The sequence below is a fragment of the Solea solea genome, chromosome 20 (assembly GCF_958295425.1).
Source record: "Solea solea chromosome 20, fSolSol10.1, whole genome shotgun sequence".
NCBI classification, from domain to species: Eukaryota; Metazoa; Chordata; class Actinopteri; order Pleuronectiformes; family Soleidae; genus Solea; species Solea solea.
This window is the reverse complement of record NC_081153.1, coordinates 11,479,281-11,502,543: the sequence shown is the minus strand read 5'-3', so window position 1 is coordinate 11,502,543 and position 23,263 is coordinate 11,479,281. Positions and strand designations below refer to the sequence as shown.

The 23,263-nt window shown below is 41.6% G+C and overlaps 1 protein-coding gene across 3 annotated transcripts in view; it reads left to right on the top strand.

Annotated features, from left to right (window-relative positions):
- Positions 1-23,061, top strand: part of col8a2 (collagen, type VIII, alpha 2) — a 42,272-nt gene extending 19,211 nt beyond the window's left edge. For all 3 annotated transcript variants that reach the window (XM_058620076.1, XM_058620077.1, XM_058620075.1), the window contains 2 exons: positions 13,119-13,310; positions 19,446-23,061. In XM_058620076.1, coding sequence (XP_058476059.1) covers positions 13,160-13,310; positions 19,446-21,349 — 2,055 coding nt within the window. In that variant the 5' untranslated portion in view covers positions 13,119-13,159 and the 3' untranslated portion in view covers positions 21,350-23,061. The remainder of the gene's footprint in view (positions 1-13,118; positions 13,311-19,445) is intronic.
- The last annotated feature ends 202 nt before the right edge of the window (positions 23,062-23,263 follow it).

Sequence of the window (23,263 nt, the reverse complement as noted above, 5' to 3'; positions counted from 1 at the left end):
TTGGCTGCAGTGGAAAGAATCAGTGACTTTTTACCAGCTTTAAGTGATTTAAGTGATAAGCTTTTTGAATATGAATTTGGACATATTACCCCCCTAGACTTTAACTTAACATATGTAGAAAATAAACAATCGGAGGGGTTCTGTGTGCTTATCAATGCAGATTCTCCGTTTCTGAAATCTAGGAGAACTTCACCCAATGTTTCAAACTTACAAACCAGCTTCTTTTTTTTTCTTAAGAACACATGCACCTTGCACTTCCTGTAAAGACAGCAGAACTGGTCTCTGTGTCTGTTTTAATTTAGTCTCGCCTCCACCACCACCACCACCCCGCCCCTTCAGCATCTCCATCTCACCCCCCCCCCACCCACCCCACCCTTCGTGCTCCTCTAGTGTCCAAGGATGTGTCTCGTTCTCATGTCTGTGGTGTGAGTTTTATTTCTCTCTAACTCTCATATTCCTCCCACCAATCCCCCCGTCCCCTCCAGCTGCCAAGTGGAGACAAAGAATCTGCTTTAGCCCTCCTTTGGTCTGGTGATTATCTTAACGAGGGCCCATCAATCTAAACTAACTCCAGACTGTAAAGAATGTCCCCTTCCTCTGAGTGCCAGGTCAGAGATAAACACACACCCTATCTGATCCTGAGAATCAGCCGTAATGAACCATTAGATGCATGCAGAGTGATGTAGCCTTGCTCGGCCTTATCGGAACCTCCCAAACTGTGCTCCGCCGCGCCGAGTACGCTGATATGATCTGATTGAAGCACTGAGCAAATTCTCCCCCCCCCCCCCCCCTTCAAAAACAGGGAAAATATTTCATTTCAATTCCACTTTTATTCCCACTTTATTTCAACCATTTGCTATAAAACACATAATGAGGGGATTGTTATTGCGTCTAGCGTTGCAAAAGTTGGATTTGTGGTTTTATTGGATCTTGGCAGTCCTTCAGGAATTCCATGAGGCAGGTGAATGAGGAAACAGAGTTCATTCTACACTACACTATTAACACAATTATATGAACATTTGTTGTCATTAAATGTTCTTGTGTGTTTTTTTTTCTCTCCTTACTTCCTTAAGAACAGCACCTAAATTTGACATTCTTTGGAGCAGACCAGACACTTTTACAGCCCATTAAGCGTAAAAATGTGTCCGATTATTTGTGTCTAACAGATGCGTAAGTAATTCCTTTTCTCATAATTAAACCAAACCTATGGTACACAGTCTCTCAGTGGACCTTTGGAAGTCCGATCCAGATTACATAAACCTGCAGTATGGTTTTTGTCCACCTAAACTGTCCCAGACGGACGTTGTTGACTGCCTTTGAACTTTGATGTTACGTCATATCTCGTCTGAGCCCGTGTGTGTGTGAAGTGGGGAAAAAAGTGCCAGTCTTCATATGAGGAGTGTATGTCTACCTGTATTGCTATACAATTTAACACCAAATTGTGAGTATTTTCAGTAAATAAAAGATTCCAGAAAATGCTTTTATTTACACATTTAGTCCAAGTAACTCAAAACTGGACTTATGTGAGACATTCTGCCAACTTTTATACGTAGATTATCCTTAAAAATTCCCGACAATGATTTAAACTTCAAGCACACAGTGCATTTTATTTGGTGTTCTGTTATTATGCGGTCCTTCAGGACACAAATGTGGCAAGATGTGAATGTAGCTTAACATTAGTGAAAGACCCTTGGACATGAAACTCGGTTTAGAAAAAAGTACAACAGCGTACCAGCATCTCATGAGAAGTATCATTGCAGTATCGGTCCATTTGAAGCACTGGTCTGAGCTCAAGCATTCCACTTTGTGTCTCTGATCTCTGACCTCCTCGTGACTGGGCCACAGACACAGGGATAAAAATAAGGATTAAATGAAATAGAATCAGGGTTTAATTTAAAAAAAGAAGAAAAAAAGAAGAAAAAAAAGAGGAGACCTTATGAAATGAATCACACAAACAAGAACGGAGTGGGGAGTCACCCTTATCGTGATTCGTGTCAAGAGTGTGGAGGGGTGTTAACAGAAACTGTTAAAACTGTGTGAGAGATGGAGAAAATGAGACACGACAGAACAGGCGAGACGCACACGTCCTCCTTATCTGCACTGTAAGGTTTTAGGGAGGAAATATTGAGTTAACCTCTGTATCTATGAGGCATGCTTCATGTCTGCTGCTCCGAGCTTGGACTAATTCATGACTCCTCTGATTCTCTGTCTCTCCATGATCCAATGTTTACTCTGTTTAAGTCTATCCTTCATTCATTCATTCAGTCAGGATTAATGAGTGTGCAGTTGCTGTATTTGTGTCGAGGTGGTAAACAGATTAGCACTGATTATCTCAAAGAAAGCACATTATAGCCTGTATTTGCCCGTGATGAGACGCTTCACTGTCTTTACTTCTGATGGTTGTTGTGTTTGGCCTGTGGTCTGTTGGTTGTCTTGGCCTGGCTACAAATCAGCAGCATCTCATTTAGCTACTTTGTTTTTTTTTGGGTCTCCTTTTCCAAAGTGAACAAACTGTGATCTTTTGAAACAAGACACAATACTTCTGGCAAACCAGCACGTCTCTGTCTCCCTTCCTCTTTGATATTAATCAGACACATCTGCAGCGCTGCGCTGGATCATGAGCAAACAACATGGCCAATTTGTCATCCGTCTAAAATCAGGGATATCTCAGTGAATGAGTGTAAATAATCCAAATATTATTCCAGATATTTTAATGACTGTGCTGGCTGTTACACGCTGTAGAAGGCCAAGCTTCTCATTGTAATTTTCTCCTGCATCGTTTATTGCTATAATCAGATTTACATCTGTCACCCTTTTGCAAAACGCTGTGTACTTCCACAGGGGAAATGTCTTTGTTAGTTTTGTTAGGTAACTATATGACATCATTAGTTTTAAAGTTATATACACCACATGTAAATGTGTGAATCGTTTCACTTTCTCCTCAAGAATAATGTTGCTGCTTGCATTGCTTGATGTATTATCCTGTGCTACTGTGTGTACTGTGCGTATTGTAGGAACACACACATTTGAGACTAGATCCCGGGCATAAAAACAGAAACTAAATGAGACAGTTACTGATATACAGGGGTGTGAAATAGGGTTAGCCCTCCGCTTGTCTTCATCCTCATCTGAGTGTTTAACACTTCCCAGATTGCCTCATACTGTCTGCTCTGACCTGTGTTGTTCTCGGCTGGTTCTTTTTCGCTTTCATTGGACACGATAGCATGGGCCCTATGGCGCTCTAACAGGACGGATCACTCGGTTTTCCCACATTTTTGACATGACCACCTCGCTCAACCCCCGTCCGTCGGTGCACGTCAGCGGCCAACTAGCGTCTTTTATGCGTTTCATACTAGAAAAGCAGACTGATTATGACTGCACAGCTGTAGCCCCACTAAATCAAATTCGCATGCTGTCTCCACTGACACTGCACTGCTGTTTCAGCAAACCTTGCATGAAACTGCTTGGAAAATATGAAAAAAGTGCAACAACAACTGTATTCTTCATCTATTTTGAGTGGCTTTATTTTCTTTCAATGCACTTGAAAAAAATCTTCTAACCCTTTGATGTGATCATCTGCAGACATTTTCCTCTCTTTTTTTGTCCAACCTTTTTTTTAAAAATCTGCCTTTGATGCTTTCAACCTTTCACACAATCTTTACTTCTGCACAGACAGAACACACACACACACACACACACTCACAGAGCGACGTTTATACAGCCCAGCGGTGGATTTCGGGAGGTGTGAGGCCAGAACTGGCAGGGTCCTTTTACACAACCAGGGCTCGTAGCCAGCAGCTAATAAAGACTTGCATTGATCCTGATGGGTGGGGTGGGTTCCAGGGAGGACCACAGTCAGAGGGGTCCTGCACTGTATGCTGGTGGTCTGGTTACTATGCGTGTTTCTATGTGTGTGTGTGTGTGTGTGTTTCTATGTGTGTGTGTATGAGGTACTTTTTGGGTTCTTTTCCATTGGGTAATCCTGAAGACTGAAAAACCCCGCTGGGGTCAGCGGTGTTTTAAGTGAGTGATCAGTCAAGCGGAGGCCGATGAACAGTTAATGGGATTCAAAAAACATCCATTGAATTTTCATTAAACAGCTAGTGTGTGAACAAGTGATTCCCGAATAGAAAAGGATTCTACACATATGTTTTCAGCCCTCTAAAGCTGAGAAAAGAATAATACTTTTCTTTATATAAAGCCTGTTTGAGTCAATCGTTAAACCCCTACTACACTTCGGCTCATGTATAAGACCACAGATGGTGTTATATACAGACCAAACACTATGACACTATGAAAACACCATGCATATCTCCACCCACGGAAAGAAAACAACATAATGGCTGTAGAGCCATGGTACTCAAACTGTGGCACGTGTACCACCTGTGGTGCAGCAGCATCCTCTGGTGGTACTTGGAGGAAAATCCGAAATACTTCACCACGTACCAGAGTATGTGATCCGAGTGGAGCTGAGGAATTTCAACTGCAGTGCGTGGAAAATTAAACAAATAAAGTAATAAATGAAATAATAATTGTTCCATCTTGTTCCAGCTTAACCTAATTTCACTATACCAGTGTGTGAAGTATCTGTGAGGAAGAGGAGGATGATGAGTGAGCAAATTATCTTATTGGGAATAAATCTGCCTCCTGTGAAAAGTCCGTAGTCCGTGACTTTGCTCGGCGTATATTTACGGCGCCGTATTTTAAAGTTGCTGTTTAAATAGCGTAGCTTCTAGAGCTCAGTGTTTTTGCAGCCGGTACTTGGTATAAAAAACATTTGAGAACCACTGCAGTAGAGCATTCCATCACTTTGTGTAAACATGTTCCACCTCCTTATTCTGTGACGAACACAGCACCTGTGCAACACTCAGTCGTCAGGCTGTGGTAGTAACTCAACTGCGCCATTCACTGGGACAAGGACTACTGTAGGAATCAATCTATTTAACGAAGTGTGTTCACCTCCACTACACTAGGTGGCGATACACCCCCTTCCAGCTTGTTAGTCTTAGGTAGATTCTGATTTAGCTGGCAGCTAGGTGAGCATTTTGTTAGTCCTTTAGCGCCATTTCAGTTGGACTAACATGTTCATAAATGTTTTAGAGGTCTAGTTCATTTGGTGGAATTACATTATTATTTGATTTTGTCATGTCATGTAAATGTGACATGTGACTAGCAGGTTGCTATTTGGTTTTTCAAAGGCGTTAACAATTAACATTGATCTGCGGGAGAAAGAAAGGTCACTAGTTGTTACTCAACAAACAACAAAGGGATTCTCTGTTTTTTTCAAGCCATACAACGTTTGGGAGACAAAATGCATATGCAGGCACTCTCTCATAAAATGTATGAAAATTCAGTTTGTCACTTTTTTGTGGCAGGGTTAGAAATGCTGGGATTGGCACCCGTGACCCTCATGTGGAGGATAAAGCGGTAGAAGATGAGTGAGTGAATAGTAGTGGTACCTCTGGTGTTACAACAGCATGCATTGAATCGTGGTTGTGTTTGATACGTTCGGCTCTTTTCATTTCATAGGGTTAAGAGAAAAAAACTCAAAATATTTCAAACAATACCCAGCCTTAGGCGAAGTTCAATTAAAAAGTGTCCAAACCTTTAGACGCTGGCCGTTACCCTCTGAATTTATGATTGTAGTTCCCAGTGGAAACCATGCATTCCATACTATAGATTTACAAATTGCACGTTTGACATTTCATGTCTGTTGCTGCAAACATTTTTCAGTGAGATTCTTCTCTTCCTGGTGTGCATTTTTGGTTGCCTTCTGTACCAGAGAAGCCCATTCAGATGGAGCCCAGTCACTCTGAAGTCCAGTAGCCTCCAGCATGGAGGCATTTTCAGCTGCTTCAGGGGGATTTGACAAAGATTTCCTGCCTCTTATTAAATTATAATCTCCCTTCTACCTTTCGATCTTTCTCTCCATTTCGGATAGTTATGTAGGCCTCCCTCTCTATTGTTCCTGCCAACTGATGTGTTTGTATGTGTGTAGGCATTCCGGCCGCCAGCAGAAGGAGTGTGTGAGATGATTGGCGGGGCATGCATCTGAAGTGGGTCAGCAGGAAGATCAAGAGCCAAAGCTTTTACGTCCGGCTCCCTTTCATTTCTCTCGTCCATCTCCTTGTGTTTCTTCCTTCCTGTCATAAGGATTTCATGATTCTTTCGTGCCTTCTCGCTTCCCCCCCCCGTTCAACCTCATTTACGGTCATGAGCTGCCCACCCCCTTTCTTCTTTGTCTCCCCACTCCTCGACACGAGTTTCCATTTCACTCTGTCACGACGAGCGGTAACCTTTGACAATGTGATCTGTAATAGCTTAGTGTTTTCATGGAGTGTCAGAGTGTGGAATCCTTTGATAGAAACAGACTAGAAGAGGTCTCTTTTGGGCTTTTCCCTCCTGGAGGTTGGCCTCAGCTACATGCAGCTTGGGACTCTTACCAGTCCTGGCACAACAGATTGGAACAATTGATGGATTCCTGGTTTACCCCCCTTTCAGCACCCAAAACATTTCATACCTTCACAGTACTGAATCTTCAATAGAGCCATGCACTCCTTCTCCACGTGAGCTTTCCTTTTGTCTCTTCTTCTGGCAGCTGCAAAGCCACCCACCCAGTAAAGGGAACTAGGTAATAGCTTGGAGTCATGGCATAGAGATGTGAGACGTAACTCAAACCCAAATCAACCTAGTATACATTTTCCTGCATCCAGTTCCTGGTCTTACACGACACCTACCTACTGTATATCCATCCCATAGTGAGTGGTATTTAGGCCTAAGGTCGGGGTAAATGTTTTCAGGTGGGTTTGTATGAATGCAAATTATTTCTATGGTTTAACATGTGAACACGATTGGTGTCAAAATATCTTCTATAACTGCTTTTAAAGCTGCTTTTCCATTAGGAGTCACTGGACTGCGCTAGAATCAGTTTCACTTCCTGTTGTCCTTGATGTCCCCGCCTTCGCTCCTTTCTTCCATCTGCTCTTTTCTCCTTATGTTTAATTAAGAATAACAGACAGTGGAGTATAATGTCAGTACTAGTGGAATTACAGGGGGGGAAGAGGGTAGCCTTGCTGGTCAGGTCTTGGCAGCAAACAATCAAAGTATTCACACCAGCAATGAGTGGTGCAGAGAGCTGGAGGCTTAAGGAGGAGAGAATATGGAGGAATCAGAGAGGAGGAGGAGGAGGAGGAGGGGGAGGAAAGAGCTGGGGTTGCCAGTCCAGACATAGTGATCATTCTGATTTACAGGAGATTATGTTACCAGAGGTCCTTAAATTTTCCCCCTGTGCAGGTGAGGTCATCTCCTCGCCTCCCTGCATGGTTGCTTCAGTGCATAAATCTTAATGTTTGTTTTAATTTTCTTTGTTGTTTTTTTCTTACAATGGCCGGTAATGTCGGTGTTTTCTAGCATGGACGAGTGCTTACGGGAGAAACACAGAGCAGATTCCCCTTTGTAAGATTATTATTTTTTACTCTTTCCTCTCAATTACCTAATCAAGCACTCATATTGGGTTGAGGTGCACCAACTGGTCAGAAATGTACAGCTGTGTCTGTCTACCTGGTGTCTCTCCCCATACTGCACATACTGCAACTGGTTTCGTGATGGCTCAGATGTTAATCTGGACCACTTGCGTAATTTCAATACGTATGAAGCAGTCACGGTCAATCTAATTTAATGAGTCATTGTTATTGACCCGTGTCGGACCTCACACATGTGCACATGTACAGTATATACACACATGGCGACTGTACGTGCGTGAGGTCCTGTGGGTTAATAACAGGGACGGATGAAATTAGCCTCAGCCCGACTGCTTCACCCTTTGTCCTTGAATACACAAACACGCAATGTCATATGCACAATCCATCTCCCTCTCCGGGCTCACCATTAGCACATCTGCTTCTGTACTCAGTCAAGTGCCCAGAGTATTAAATAGCTTCCACTGAATTAAGTCATCAAGAAATGAAAACCCTCCATCTGACCTCTTTACTCACACAGTCGTATTTCTTGCCACCTATATCCTGCACCTTATTGGACTTTATTACTTCACTTTCCGCTTAAACATGTCCCTCATCTCCCGTCAGTGCTTTTAACTCCTTTCTTTTACCCTCAGTGATATTAGGAAAACACAGTCCTTTCTTTTGTCTCTTATGTGTTTTATGTAATGAAAGGATTTGTCTTTATTCAGCCACAAAGCAGTCGCGAGTTAAGGTACTGATATTGGGCGTAAAGACACAGCTCTCATGTTCAACTTCACTATAAATGTGTCAGGTTAATGTGGCATGTTGTAGACAGTGGGAACGTAGAAACGCATGTTTATATCCGAAAAATTAGCCCTTGTCCCATGTTCTGTTTGCTGTTTTTCATTATGTGATACTTTGTAAAAGATCAGAGTGATAGATTGGAAATCAATCAGTTTCAGTACTCAACAATTAAAACTTACTACCTAAATGTACTCATGTAAGGTTTGTTTTTTTTAGTATTTGTTGGTGTTTCGCGGCGGTTTGCCTTCATAAAGTTGCATTACTGCCTTCGTCTGGTTTTAACCAACCATTACATCTGAACCCATCTCTTTTAAAGGTCTAAACAGTGCGGGGTCTGTACATCACAAAGACGTTTACTGTTCACTCGTACATTTGTAGTCACGTCAGTGTGAATCGGTTATACAGCAGAAATAAGATATAAAATATAACCTAGGCGTACGTCACGTCTGGCGATTTCGTGGAAACACTCACACGAGAACACGGGAGCTTTTATTTTGGCAGTGCAAAAGGGGGCAACTTTTTCCTTGAGCAGCAACCAAACAAAACCTTTTATATACTGAATAAACAGGTGTTGTCATGTATGCATTAGGTTTGTGGCAACACTTACGCACGCACAACGGCAATACTGTTTACCCAGTGCTCATAACACAGGGTGCATTCAAAACCAGCGCAAATGATGACGACTGCTTAAATTATTACACGGCGAGCTGAAAGGCGCAATGGCCCAAGTGCCAGATTGGTCGAAGGAGAAAATGACCTCATTCAAAAACTTGTGATTCTCTAAAAATAACACACACACATACTCTTGTCTTTCTCTGGATTTAAACCAAAATTCGTCCTCCTCATAACACAACAAGAGCTGTATGGTCCCACATTGCCTAACTGCTCTGCTTTCCTTTCTCCCTCTTCTGTCTGTCCTTCCCCTTACCCTCTCATGTATAGAACAAGGCGTATACTCACAGTCAATGGTCAATGGAGCTCTGTGCTGCTTGGAAGTGATGCATCAGTATTTGGGCCTGTTTGTGTATGTTGAAAGAGTTTCCCTGATGTCTGCAGGTGCATGTCTCGCTGGAAATCTGTAAAATCGATTACTCATACGTCTAGACTACAGATTAAATAATAAACTACAGATGTATAAACTGATTTCACTTTTAAGTGCGCTCTTTCTTCCCATGCACTACCGGGAATTCATGCTCGGTTCCAGCCCTTGCCTGCTGAATTTACAAGAGGAGAGTTTGGTAAAAGGAGATGGTTGTGGTTGAATAATGGCCGACCACTCATGGGATCACAGTTGCAATTATGGAAGGTTATGGTCATGGTTGTGGCAAAGGTTTTTGAGGATTGCATGAGTCAGCTTAAAATATGTGGTTTGGATTTAAGTGCAGGTCTTTGCAAAAACCTGTGGTTGTCACCAAACTATGATGTAGCATCAGCACATAATATTCAGGTGGTGATTCCTTTCACTCAGCTCAGACATTCACCACAGAAACAGCCACTTCCTCGTCCCTGCCTTGACACTGAATCCTCACACTTTGTACCTACAGTCTCTTTGCGGCATGTGGTGGTTTAGGGCATGCTTGGCGTGGGAATTTAGCACCTTCAACCTCACCTCCTCAACGCTGCTGATTGCATTAGAGGGGAGACAGATCTGTCAGGGAAGTGTGTGCTTGGCCTGGGCAAAGTTGCAGTGTCCATGTCTCGTCTATCTGTCTTTAGTGTTGGTGCAGCTCAGTATGACTTTGGAGGCTCTTGACCCGAAACCTTCTCATCAAGTTTGGTTTAGCACGTGGTTTGGAGACAGATCTGTGAAGTGTGTACATATGTGTGTGTGGATGTCTGTCTCAGTTTTGCGTACTTGCCAACATATATCTTGTGTGTTGATATGGGTATGGATGGATAAGTGAACAGGCTGACATCAAGCATATACCTAGGAGCACAAAGACTGCAGAGGCCCCTTTAATATTTTTGTGCAGACCAATACCAGTCCAACTTGGTACTTCGTTCTTCATATTGCAGCAACACACAGTTAAAGCCATGCACAGCTTCTATTTGAGCTCCCTTGTAAACAAAACGCTTCTCGTCAGGTTCAATGTTGAGTGCAATTCGCCCTCCAAAGTGTCACAGAAAGAGTTACACAACAGACAAACACAAAATAACTTAAAAGAGCCAAAAAAAAAGGGGGAAACAAACAACTATTCAAAGTGCAGATACTACTCCAAAGAGATACAAAGGCCTCTACAAAGATGATAGTAACTGCAAATTGAAGCATGATTACTACAAACAGACACAAAAAAAAAACATGTTTTTTTCCTTACTAATGTTTTGTCTGCGTGTCCTTTTACATGACTTTAACCAGAGGCCCACTTTCCCATCGTCTGCCTGTGGATGTGGATATCACACGTAACATTCAGTAATTTGACAGCTGTCTGGAAGCACACACAAAGTGCCGACTATAGGAATGCACCGATGGAGCTGGCGCTGCCCCCTTTACACAAGGTTCACAGTCTCGGTTATTTCCTCATTAATGCTACGTTTTTCTGTTTCTTTCTTTGTGAATTTTTGGATCCATTACTTTAATGTGTGCAGTGATTTCATTTCGCAGTAAAATCTGTTTCATATAAAGTGTCACTCGGCCTGCCAGACGAGGCTTTTCGGCTGTAACTTTGGATGCAGCTCATGTTTAATGACCAAAGGAGACTTTGATTCACTATTAGCTCCTCTCTCGTCATAAAAAAAACCCCCAGGTTTTGCTGTTGTTTGTTTGTGGGGATTTTACGTAAAAAAGTTGGGGAGTCAACAATTGGAGTGTTTTTGTATGTTCACAATCAATTGTCAGACTCTGTTTCGTCCTCATGCGTACTGAGCCTGCATGTTCTGTTTCACGAGTGTTTTGGTCCAGTGGTCCATGGTGACCAGCCAGAGGATTTTTTTTAAACGATTTTTTCTTGACAACATTTGCAGAGCTTTTTGATTAAAAAGACATTTGATGAACAGATTGTGAATGTGCCCGTCTGTGCCTGATCCCTGCTCATGCAAAGCTTTTGTGTTTTAATGTTTGTTGCTGTCGTCGTTTGGAGACTTTGTCGCCTGTAGAATGGTGGGCATCTCGAGCAGCCTGTTAAATCACATCTGCCCCAAAACCACAGACCCCCACACCAGACAAGCCTCCTTGCCAACCAGCCAGCAAGACGGCCAATAACCAAATACTACTGGTCTCTCTTGTCCCCGGGTTTATTTCCTCGAATACATTGGTCTTTGCTTTCTTAATTATTTAAGCTCTGGTAGGCAAATTGTCACGTTTGATTCATTGTGGCAAAGGCTTCAGCAACACACAGTAACATAAACAAGCATAAACTGATGCCGCAGACACATGCACTTATGACTAATTACAAAATTGAATACCTCAGAATCCCTGAGAAACACTCTGGTAAACGGTTGTAAATCTACAGATCAGCGATCGCAGACTCCTGTAAGAGCAAAGCCTTAAAACAGGCCTGGTGTAAGCACACATGGTGGCAATGAGCACACCTTTTTTTTTTTGTAAGTGCGTACATGTGATCTGTCTGCTCTGAAACACCCAGTTTACCCCCGATCCCTGCTTCCAATTAACTGCAGTGTGTAATTTGATGTCATTTTCAAATTAGAAATTGTCAGATCATTTTCAAATTAGAAACTGTCAACCCATGTTTGTTTAACTCCTGGGCCTCAGAATAAACATTGTGTGTGTGTGTGTGTGGGTGTGTGTGTTCTTTTATTTGCGGCTTTATGAGGACCAAAAGTCATATAAACTATATGGATTGAGGACATTTTGGCAAACGGAAGACATTTTGGCTGGTCCTCACATCTTTAAAGGGCTTTTTGGGGGTTAAGACCTGGTTTTATGTTCGGGTTAGGGTTAGGCATTTACTTAAGATGAGGGTAAGGGGCTAGGGAATGCATTATGTCTATGAGTTTCCTCACTATGAATGAATGCGTGTGTGTATGTGTGTCTCTCTCTTTCTCTCTCACACACATACACATACACCAAAGACAGATAAATATTACAGCAGGCGAAATCAAGGATACAAATTAGAGTTTTACGTGACAGAGTGACAAAGAATGTTTGTTTTTGTGTTGCAAAATGTAAATTATCCCAATTGTATTGTTCAGCCCTGTAGACAAGGCCTAATAATCTACAATATGTTGATTAATTCACGAAATTCCTGAGAGGTTATGGAAAAAAAACATGCAGTATACACTTTTCACATTTCTGCACCATTTCCCACAACCTAGGAGAGATTCCGTACAGAATATACAGAGTATTTTTTGGCAATAACAACTCCTGACAAGTCATCAGTCCAGAGAGAGCTGACACAAACAAAACAGCTCTGAGTAGAGTTGGAGTGGATTTTCTTTTCCCATTTTCACACATCATTTCACAAGTTGAAGTCAGTGCTGGACTCTTACAGTTGCTGTAAGATTCCCCCCGATGGTTTTCTATTTGCACCTGACCACAGTTGTAAAAATATTTAGCCATGTGACGGTTTCTTCCTCAGGTAAATTAAAGTCAACAGATTTGTCCGTCACAGTTTCTCAGTGGTCATCTTGACCAAACACTGACCCAGCCAAGTACTTACCATGTCCTGTACCTGTGCACCAACTGACTGCAGCCACACACACATGAGAAAACCACATGTAAGACTTAAAGGCCACACAGGTGTGAAGTGGCTGGTACTGCTGCCTCATGGTTCAAATTAAGAGCTTTTCCATAAATGTGTGCTATTGTATGGTCACTCATTAGGGGCAGTAAAGCATAAAGCACTGTAGGTGATAATCTCTCTGACTTCCTCTTGCCCTCGTTTTTGTTTCCTCCAGTTCTTTGTGTTTGACACCTGAAGCCTGGGAAGCTGGCGACCATGCTGTTGACTTCTGCTTTTGTTCTACTGATGCTGGGAGGGCGTGCTCTCGCTGGAGGATATCCCCCCATACCACACATGAAGTACATGCAACCCATGATGAAAGGGCCTGTTGGACCCCCGTTTCGAGAGGGCAAGGGTCATTATGTTGGTAAGTAATCCCTGTGGGTGTCATAGCTATGTCTCTTTTTCTTCACATTATTGAACTTGACATCTTTGCACTTACACTGACGGGTGAGATTGAAAGATATAATGCGTAGCATTTCGGCATATCTCAAAATTCCCAGGCTAATATTAAACATTACGTTGAGCAGGGTTCTTATGTTAGCCAGAAAGTTTCCAACAATTACTCTTCCAGGTCATGGACCGTTTCATTTTGGTCATGTTTTAATGACGTTTCTCTGCTATAACTTCCAGAGCAAACCCCCCCTATGAAACATTATCGTGAGTGACCTCCATTTTTGGTACCCTTCCCTTGGGGTACCAGAGTAAAATTGTACGATGCGGTCCGGATGGAGCTAGGCCAGCTCCACCCACATCAGTCAGCTGATTGGGCAACAGAAAAAAACTTAACTCCTTTGCGACTGGCGTTTCTTCAACGCCCGCAGTCTATTCTCATACAAACCATTTTCTGTTGAGACAAACAAGCAGGAAAAAAACAAGCTGTTGTCTGTTATGTCGTTGTCGTCACACCGGTACGACATCACGCTATGTATCACCCTGCCGACCAAGTAAAGGTACTGCTCTCAGTCGAAACGCAAGCCTGACCCACGACTTTAACTTTCCAAACCGAACCGTACCATGCCGTAGCACATTGTACTGGATCACGCTGCCGAAGCGCTTTGTGTTTCACCGTGATTCTGTGTCTCTCTAATGTGAATTCATGCATTCACACAATTTGTGTTCCCAAAATAGTGCTTGAATTGACCTGGAATAGAAGTATAGATTTCTATAGATTCAACGTGTTGTTACAAGATAAAGATATAATAGCCATGTTATATATCAAGCGAGTCTCAAATCAGCAAAAAGTGCACACTATTTATTTAAATTTGACTCAAACTACAATATATATGAATTCTATGGAGTGTGTTTTTTGGTATCAGAGCAATAACAATTATTATGTTTTAATGTGAAATACTATATTTAAATCCGTCAAAGAAACATTTATGTTCGTCTTTGATCATTTCCCCATCCTTCAATTTTAAGTAGGATTGCAAAAAGTAGAGACACTATTTTGACTTGAATGAGTGAAATGCATACTTCATGTGCCTTATATGATCTATGCTATTACTGCCACCCAGTGGTCAAATATCCACATTGCAACACAGTTGAACTAAACACATGCTGAATCCCTTTGTCGGAGGCCAAAATGTATAGTATATTAGTCATGTGTGATAATAGGATTTGTTTTGAATTGATTCAGTGAAATCCTACACTTGCCTTTTGTGTCGTTTCACAAATTAGATTAACTAATAGATAGACATTAGTATTTTATGGTCAGTGTGACCATGATTACAAACCACTGAGGATAGTGTAATGTCTGTCCTACATCCCGAATCATTCAGGTCGTGGTATTTCAGCTTAGGACATTTTAATTCTCTGGCAAAATGCTTTCATGAATTTCAAGTGATTAAATATGTCACATGTTTCATAAAAAGAAAAAAGAAAAAAGGTGAGAGATGATGTGATGAGTGGTAACTCCCAGGGCTCATTTCTAAATATTAACAAGAACTTTATTTGTAAAGTTAGGAGGGCTGGACAATTTTTGGAAAAATATCTAATGATGATTTGATGTGCAATATATGTTTACAGTAATACATTTAAAGATATGATGGTGCATTACCACATTAAACCATCAAAAATATATATATCATTTAAAACAAGTTGCTAATTGTGTCGTTTCAAATTTCAATTTTAAAACAATTAATTCCTTAGCCCTAGAATAAAGTTACAATTTCAAGCTCAACTTCTTTTCAAATTCTTGATTGATTTCAACAAACAAACATTACTTAGTCTGTAATAAGCATATTCTAAAACTCATACTTGAAAACCCAAAAAAATAAAGAAGCCTTCACAGTTTATGTGATAAATTAAGGTGCACAAGAACTCCTTGTTTTTGTTGGACGTGGTGTTGCATATGGTTTGACCACAAGGTGGCGTACTTACTTACACAGAGAGACAGACACTGTTTACTCCATGTTTAGGTGAAACCTAAAATGGACACACAACCTGAAGTGAATGAAAGAAAGAAAGAGTTTTAAAACTGAAAGTCAGTCTGTAGGTAAAATTGTGAGCATTAAAACGATGCACAGTTTCTGTGGCCCATTCATTGTTAAGCCTGCTACTTTATTAAACTGTAACTAAGTGTGTGCATCGCTTCACAAACTCTCCATGATATATTTTTATTTTTATGACTTTAGACTACATGATGCAGGCTGATAGGGACATCTCACACAGTACATGACCACTACAAGACTGCATGTCTCTGTATTGCCACTAGGGGGAAGTATTGACGAATGTGTGTAATGGGATTTTATTTTTCAATTTTAATTTCCTTGCAAGCTGGTTAAGATAAGAATAAGACAATAAATAGGGCAATATTCTGGAGTTGTATAGTTCACCTTTATGTGTGGTAAAGGCTGGGCAAAGCCATGGTTGTTCTTAATGAACAGAATAAAAGATGAGCTGTCCTTGGCCCGTGTGACTCACCTTGAAGAATAACATTCAGGCACAGTGTTGCTGAGATAACGTAGTGGAACAAGTAAGAAGAAATTGGCTGTGGTTTATTGTTGTGGTTCTGCAGACCAGGCTTATGATTCTCTCCGGCTCTGCTACGCTTTGCTGGGAACGAATAATGAGAGAATAATGCCAGTTTATGATGCATACTTTTTTTTCAGTCGAGAGTTTTCTGTCTGTTAGTTACACAAACAAGACTATTGCGTTTTACATGCACTCTCAAGCCCAACAAGAGTTAGTCGGTTGGAAAACATAAACATTAACTCCTGTCCGGTTGTACAGTTAAACAAAAACAGTTTAACTCAGAAACATGTAGAAATATGAATCCATTGTGTCACTCTGTGCTCAGATTGCCACATCCTTGCCAACAAAATTATGAATAAATGACCTGCTCAAAAAAGAAAGGTTTTATGGATTTGATGGAAAAGCTGAAACGGCCACCAAATGATAGAAGTGAAATCCTGACAACTCCCAACAGATTAGATTCCCTGTTTAATCCTGATATGATGTCAGTTATCTAATGTGTCACATGTTTTTTCTCCCATTTCATCTGCCCCTACAAAGTTGTTGTCCCTTTACAATAGACATGTACAGACCACCTAAAGGTATGTTACAACATGTAGAGAAGTGACATTTTCATCATTTTGGTGGTACAGTTTATCGACATATTGTACACAAACAGAGCTAGTTTAGCAGCAGTCCTCCGCCCTCCGTCTCGCTCTTCCTCTTTATCAGCAGCACATGCAGCCGCACAGCAGTGAGGAGTCTCTCTACTTCATTTCCTCGTCTTTAGGAATTTTAGATAAAGTGTCAGAGCTAATCTGGGTGTTTTTACATCCAGGTAAGACAAAGACATCTCGGCTGTCTCGCCAAACAAAGGCAGTAGTGTAGGAGCAGGTTCAGGGAGTCACAAGGGAACGGGAGAACACAGTTAAAGGAGAGTTTTTATATCGACAGCATGTTTGAGGAGGAGTTGAGCTAACTATGGCTCCCGTGTGTCATGAAGCCATATTTTTAGACATGCATAAAGGTGTTTGAATAGACTACTGGAGAGAAGCTATTTTCAATTATAACATAATTCTTTACTCTTTCACTTGTCTTCAGCCACTATTTTCTAACATATATAATGTGTAAAGACAAGAAATGCAGAATTTGCTTTCCAAGATCTTTAAAGCTATCTTATGTAGACAATCTGACAGACTCAAATACAACTGTGGACAACAACCAAATCCTACTTTTAAGGAGTGTGAAGTCGATAGTGTTTATTTAAAAGATAATAATCTGTTGATAATTTACATAAAGCAATTCATGAAGTTAAAAGTAAGACAGTACATTTCTTTTGATATTTTATTTATATTTAGTGTTTGTGTATTAAAGGACTGTGTTTCCCATAATGCTTTGCAGCTAACGCACAGACCAGGCTTAGGGCTAACCCATTCATCAACAAGCTAGCACTTAGCAGAGAAGCTATCTTCATTCCCACAATTAAGTTGTAAAACTCAGTTTTAACGAGTTCCTTGATCCAAACAGTGGTGGTCATGATTCAAAAAGTATTTGAGCTTAAATAATTGATATAATACAAAGTGCTACCCCACGCTGGTGTCCATAAACTGTTGAACTTGTTGTGGTTGTTAAGTGGTTTTAAAGGCAACAGCACAGTTAATTATCTTTTCATCATAGAAAATATCAGTTGTGTCTTCATGAGCATTTCCCCAACAGTACTTAGATGGGGATAGATGTCTTAGTACAGTGTGGCATTTTAGACCACAAGTGTAAGGGACCATGAGTCATTTGACATTCTCTGTGCCCCCAATGAACAATCCTCTCGGTGAACCCAGAAAACACACTGAGCAAAAAGGCATTTATTATTTCACCACAGGAATCTCTGAAAACAACACCCTTCCTATTATATTCGTCACAAACATACGTACATCTCACTTTAACTATGTCACAGTAAGTTGATTTAGTCCATATGGTCTAGAAATATATCTAAAAAGCATTTATTAACAAATTAAGTCATTATATTCTTTACAATTTAAGATACATGTGACAAGACAGATACAGTGTATTTAAACTCAAATAGACCTGCATGCCAGTAGACTCGATCAAGTCATTAAACTTCACAACATGTGTTAAGATTTAATCAGCACAAATACCTAACTCCACATTTTACATAACTCAGAGTATGCTTTTGTCCCAGTTTTGAAAGAACCTGTGTAACCAAATATCTATGAAACAATGAGACACAGGCTGTTTATTACAACTATTTACTACTCCACCCTTGCCATATGTGGGCTTTTGGTGTCTATGACCACATTGTGGAATGAGCAGATGATGGTCAAGATCTTACTGTCTCTTAATTTTGCATATTCAAGTCAAGGCCACGCAAAAGTATGACTTGCTATTCCTTTCATGTGGACCCTACCACATGTTGCATTTGTAGTTTTTTTTGTCTCACATTATGAGAATAATCATCCAGTGTCCCCATAAGGAGACGCCTTAACCACACAGACAGTGATGTAGCATTTAAATGAACTGGCAGCCAGTCATGATGTCACCCATAAGAATCTGAACTCCCATTTTGAAGCCTCCAGAATAACCATGTTGTTTCAACGGGAAGTTCAGAGGTGTCACCTACAACCAGTCTCCAGTTGAATGATACCAACTGTCTATCACACTGGTGTCCACTCATAGGTGCTGTATTTATCATCTATTTTCCTCAAAATGTGAACTGAATTGACATCATATGCTATCAAAGAAGACCTAAAACTAGATATTGAGGCCATCTCTGCAAACCATTACAATTTATCAGGAATGTTTACTGACATTATAAATCAGTGAGTAGTACATTTAGACTTACATTCAAATTGACAGTAGAGTCGCCAACAGAATAATACATCTTCCAATATCCTTCCAAAGACATTTTTGTCAAACATCCAGACTCTGTAGATCCCATGGACTTCTCATTCAAGCTGTGTAGATTTGGTTAATTGAGTGTGTGAACCAATTAAACACTCACCACTAGGCATGATGTGATACTCGCCCCATCCCTGAGGGGAAAGCATCACATGCAAGTTGTAAGATCAGTGTCAAGGCACAAATATAAATGGCATAATTAGTCAGTAACATGTCCAAATTACTTTGGAGTACCAGTTGCTGCAGTGTGCAGCTATAGGTTTCCTCTTCATAGGTTATTTCCTTTTTATATCTTACTAGTGACAATTATGTCACTGACGTAGAATCCATAACTTGATTATTGTATCCTGAAAGAGATGTGAGACAGGATCTTTCTCAAAGGTAGTCTGCAGTACCTGTGAGAGGCCTTATTTCTTGCAATTGGTAGCAGCTCTCGTGATCCCTCAAAAACAACAGAATACTACTACTACTACTACTAATAATAATAATAATAATAATAATAATTCATCCATCCATTCATTCATCTTCTACCACTTTATCCTCTTCATGGTACTTAGTACAACTGTTTTCTGTGTAGTTTTATTTTAAAAACATTATATTCTTACATTAAATATACCATCTTCTCATTTTGTAGATATGCCACCCATGATGGAAGTAAAGGGGGAACCAGGCCCCCAAGGAAAACCTGGACCAAGAGGCCCTCCTGGTCCACCAGGATCTCAAGGGAAACCTGGAATTGGAAAGCCAGGTCTCAATGGCCAGACAGGCCCCCAGGGGCCTCCAGGTTTTCCAGGTATTGGTAAGCCTGGACTTCCAGGTCTTCCAGGAAAAATTGGGCCAAAGGGGATGCCAGGGTTTACTGGTGAGGTTGGTCCTCGTGGAGAACCAGGCCCTAGAGGTCCTTCAGGGCAGCCTGGCCTTCCTGGCCCAGCTGGTCTTTCTCTGAATGGAAAACCTGGACTTCCAGGCATCAGAGGCCCTGCTGGGACTCGGGGAGAACCAGGAATAAAAGGTGCTCCTGGCCCAGTGGGTGAGCATGGGGCTAAAGGCGAAAATGGAAATGGTAAGCCCGGGCTTCCTGGTATAAGGGGTCCTCCTGGGCTGAAAGGCAGTAGTGGACCAACTGGTCTTCCAGGCATAGGAAAACCAGGTCCAAAAGGTTTGCCTGGACTGCCTGGTCTTAAAGGTGATTACGGACTCCCAGGAGATCGTGGGGAACCTGGAGAGGCTGGAGCCCCAGGTCAACAAGGTCTTCCAGGACCAGTTGGGGTAGGGAAACCTGGACTAGATGGACTGCCAGGAGGACCAGGTCTATTAGGACAAAAAGGTGAGTCAGGAGCAAGGGGTCCTCCTGGATTTCCTGGGGCCCCTGGTTATGGAAAACCTGGTCTGAATGGGCCAAAGGGAGACAAGGGCCATGCTGGGTTGCCTGGTCTGCCAGGAGACAAAGGAGAACAAGGAATGGGGGGCCCAACTGGGGATTCAGGTCTTGATGGAGTGCCAGGACCACCAGGACTTCAAGGTCCAATGGGACTGCCAGGAAAACATGGGATGCCAGGGCTGAAGGGAGAGATTGGGCCACAGGGCCCTCCGGGACTGCCTGGCCTCAGAGGTGACCAAGGCATCAGTGGACCCCCTGGTAAACCTGGTATTGGTGGGGAAAAAGGATTTCCTGGGCTGAATGGTCCAAGTGGAAAACCTGGACCAAAGGGTGAAGCAGGGCATATTGGCCTACCTGGAATTCCAGGGCTGATGGGGGGTTCAGGGCCTAAAGGTGAAGCAGGGTTTATTGGGCCTCCAGGTCCTAGAGGCCAGTCAGGCATTCCTGGTCTTCAGGGGCCCATGGGTCCCATGGGGCCACAGGGTGCTCCTGGAACAAAGGGTGAATCTGGACTTCCGGGGCCTCCAGGAATGGGGAAGTTTGGAGAAAGAGGAGCTATAGGTCCCCAAGGTCCACCAGGGAAGCCAGGCCCTGGTGGGCTTAATGGGACCCCTGGCTCCCCTGGACCTCCTGGACCCCCTGGTCCTCCAGGAAACGGCCAGACAGTTGTTGCAGGACCAACAGGTTCAGACTTGGAAGGGGATGAAATACCAAGGGACAGAAAAGGGTCAGCATTCAGTCAGGTCCCACTCTCCGCTTCTGTAGCACCAGCCTTCACAGCCATCCTTACAACACCATTCCCTCCCTCTGGCATGCCAATCAAATTTGACAGGACCCTATATAATGGGCAAAATGCATACAGCCCAGCTACTGGCATGTTTACTGCGCCTTTATCTGGTGTTTACTACTTTGCGTACCACATGCATGTAAAGGGAACTAGCCTGTGGGTGGCACTATACAAGAACAATGTACCAGCCACTTACACATATGATGAATACAAGAAAGGCTACATGGACCAAGCATCTGGTAGTGCTGTCTTAGACCTGAAGGAGGGTGATCAGGTATGGGTCCAAATGCCCTCGGATCAGGCAAACGGCCTCTATTCTACCGAGTACATCCACTCCTCCTTTTCAGGGTTTCTGCTTTGTCCCACATAACCTTGTCCTTTCCTTCAAATATGTTCCTATATTGGCACCTCAGAGCAGCCCTAAACCTCCAACACCTGCAGCCATAATAGAAACAAAACCCATACAATTCTTTTAATATTTCAATGTCAACTACAGTGAAAGAGAAAACAAACTTTGTGAATGATGTGGAAAGTTTTTTGTTTTTTTTAAAGCACAGGGTGGAATTTCATACTGTGTTCTCTGTTTTAGTGTCCTTCAAAATGTGTGTTTTGGGTTGTATTTTTTGTCTGTGTGTTGTTGTTTTTTTTGCCAATATTATTATAATTATTATACTGTCATAATTTTATTGCTATTTGGTCCTTGTCCTTATTTGTCATTGTTTATTGGATTCAGACGATTAAGTGCCTTACATTGTCATTTGATAGTAAGAGGCCTTCCCATGTAACTGCACATCCTGCCCAAATGCTCTGACATCATAAGGATGACATCACCAAACCCTGGGAGGTGATTGGTTCCCCTGGCTGCAGTTACTTTCCCCTTGTCCTTTCATTGAAAACAATAATACTGACATTAACAGCATCAATACAGCATATAAAGTACAGATGAACAATAGTAAAGAATGGCATTAGTGCTGTAATACCAATTATTTTTCTTTTTATATTTTCTTTGAAAACTTTTAATAGGATTCTTTGTTTTAGCGTGAGACTTATACTGTATACATATTGACATTTCGTTGGTATAAGCATCAGTTGGGTGCTTATTTGTCTGCATTGAATTTAGTAGCTGATCATTTAATGACGGGTCTTTGTCTCTCTTATAATTTACCGAACCAGAAATGTAATCGGCAAGAATTACAAACCAAAAGGATGACAAATAAAGTAGATCCACCTCTTCTATTCAATGCAAGTCTTTGTGACTTGTTGCTGGGCAAATGCAAGCAATTCTGAACCATTTGTTGTCCTAAATAAAAAAATACTTTCTCTTAATTCCATGATGTTGGAAATAGCTGGATTGTTATTTAGCTTAATAGACCATCTGTGGCTGCAAGGACAGGATGTTTCAGAAATGAATAATGTCAAACTACACAGCTGAAAATGAGATTCAGTCTGCATTTACTCTATAAATAAAGGGACTTGACTGAAGCCCACAGGTTGTGAAATACAGGTTATGTAACATGTAACAAATCCCTGCCAGATTTCTAGTGGAGGTGGTAGGCCAGAGGTGAGAGCTATGTATTTACTCATTTCTGTTTGAAAGTCATTAACAATACATGCTGTATGTGTGTGTGTTTGTTTGTGTTCTGGTAGGTTTACCTTTCTTTCTGTCACTGTGTAAATATGTGTGTGCGTGTGTGTGTGTGTGTGTGTGTAGTGGTGTCACATTATGCCCTTGGCATTCAGGTCATGAACACTTCAACAAAGATAATAATAAACTTGAATGAAGTGACAAAATGTTAGGAAGCGCTTACAGCCCGGTTAATGTTCCACAAGAAACCCTAACTTTTTAAATGTTTTAGATTCCTTTTGGGGTTTTAAGACAATTCCACACACTCTTATGGTGCCTTGCAAAGTAAGGGAACAGGTAATGAATGTAATGATAGATTATGGCAGACAGACGAAAAACTGGACTTAAATTGATATAATGAGAGGAGACGATAGCATTTCTGGATAACACTGAATAGGCATATTGCTCCTATGAGAGGCATAATGGTGTGCAATAATTCTGTGTGCAACAAAGTCGTGTGCAACAAAGTCGTGAAGAAAAACAGGCAATTAGGGATGTGTGCCAGATCTTTATTTAAAAGTCACAGTTAAATAAGACAGGAGATAAAGAGAGGGGGGAACATTGCTGTGATGAAAAGCCAGTGCTTTATTATGATGCCAAATCTGTGCCTTCACCTGCTCAGCTCAGATATGAATCCAGTCAACTTGTGCCACCCAAACA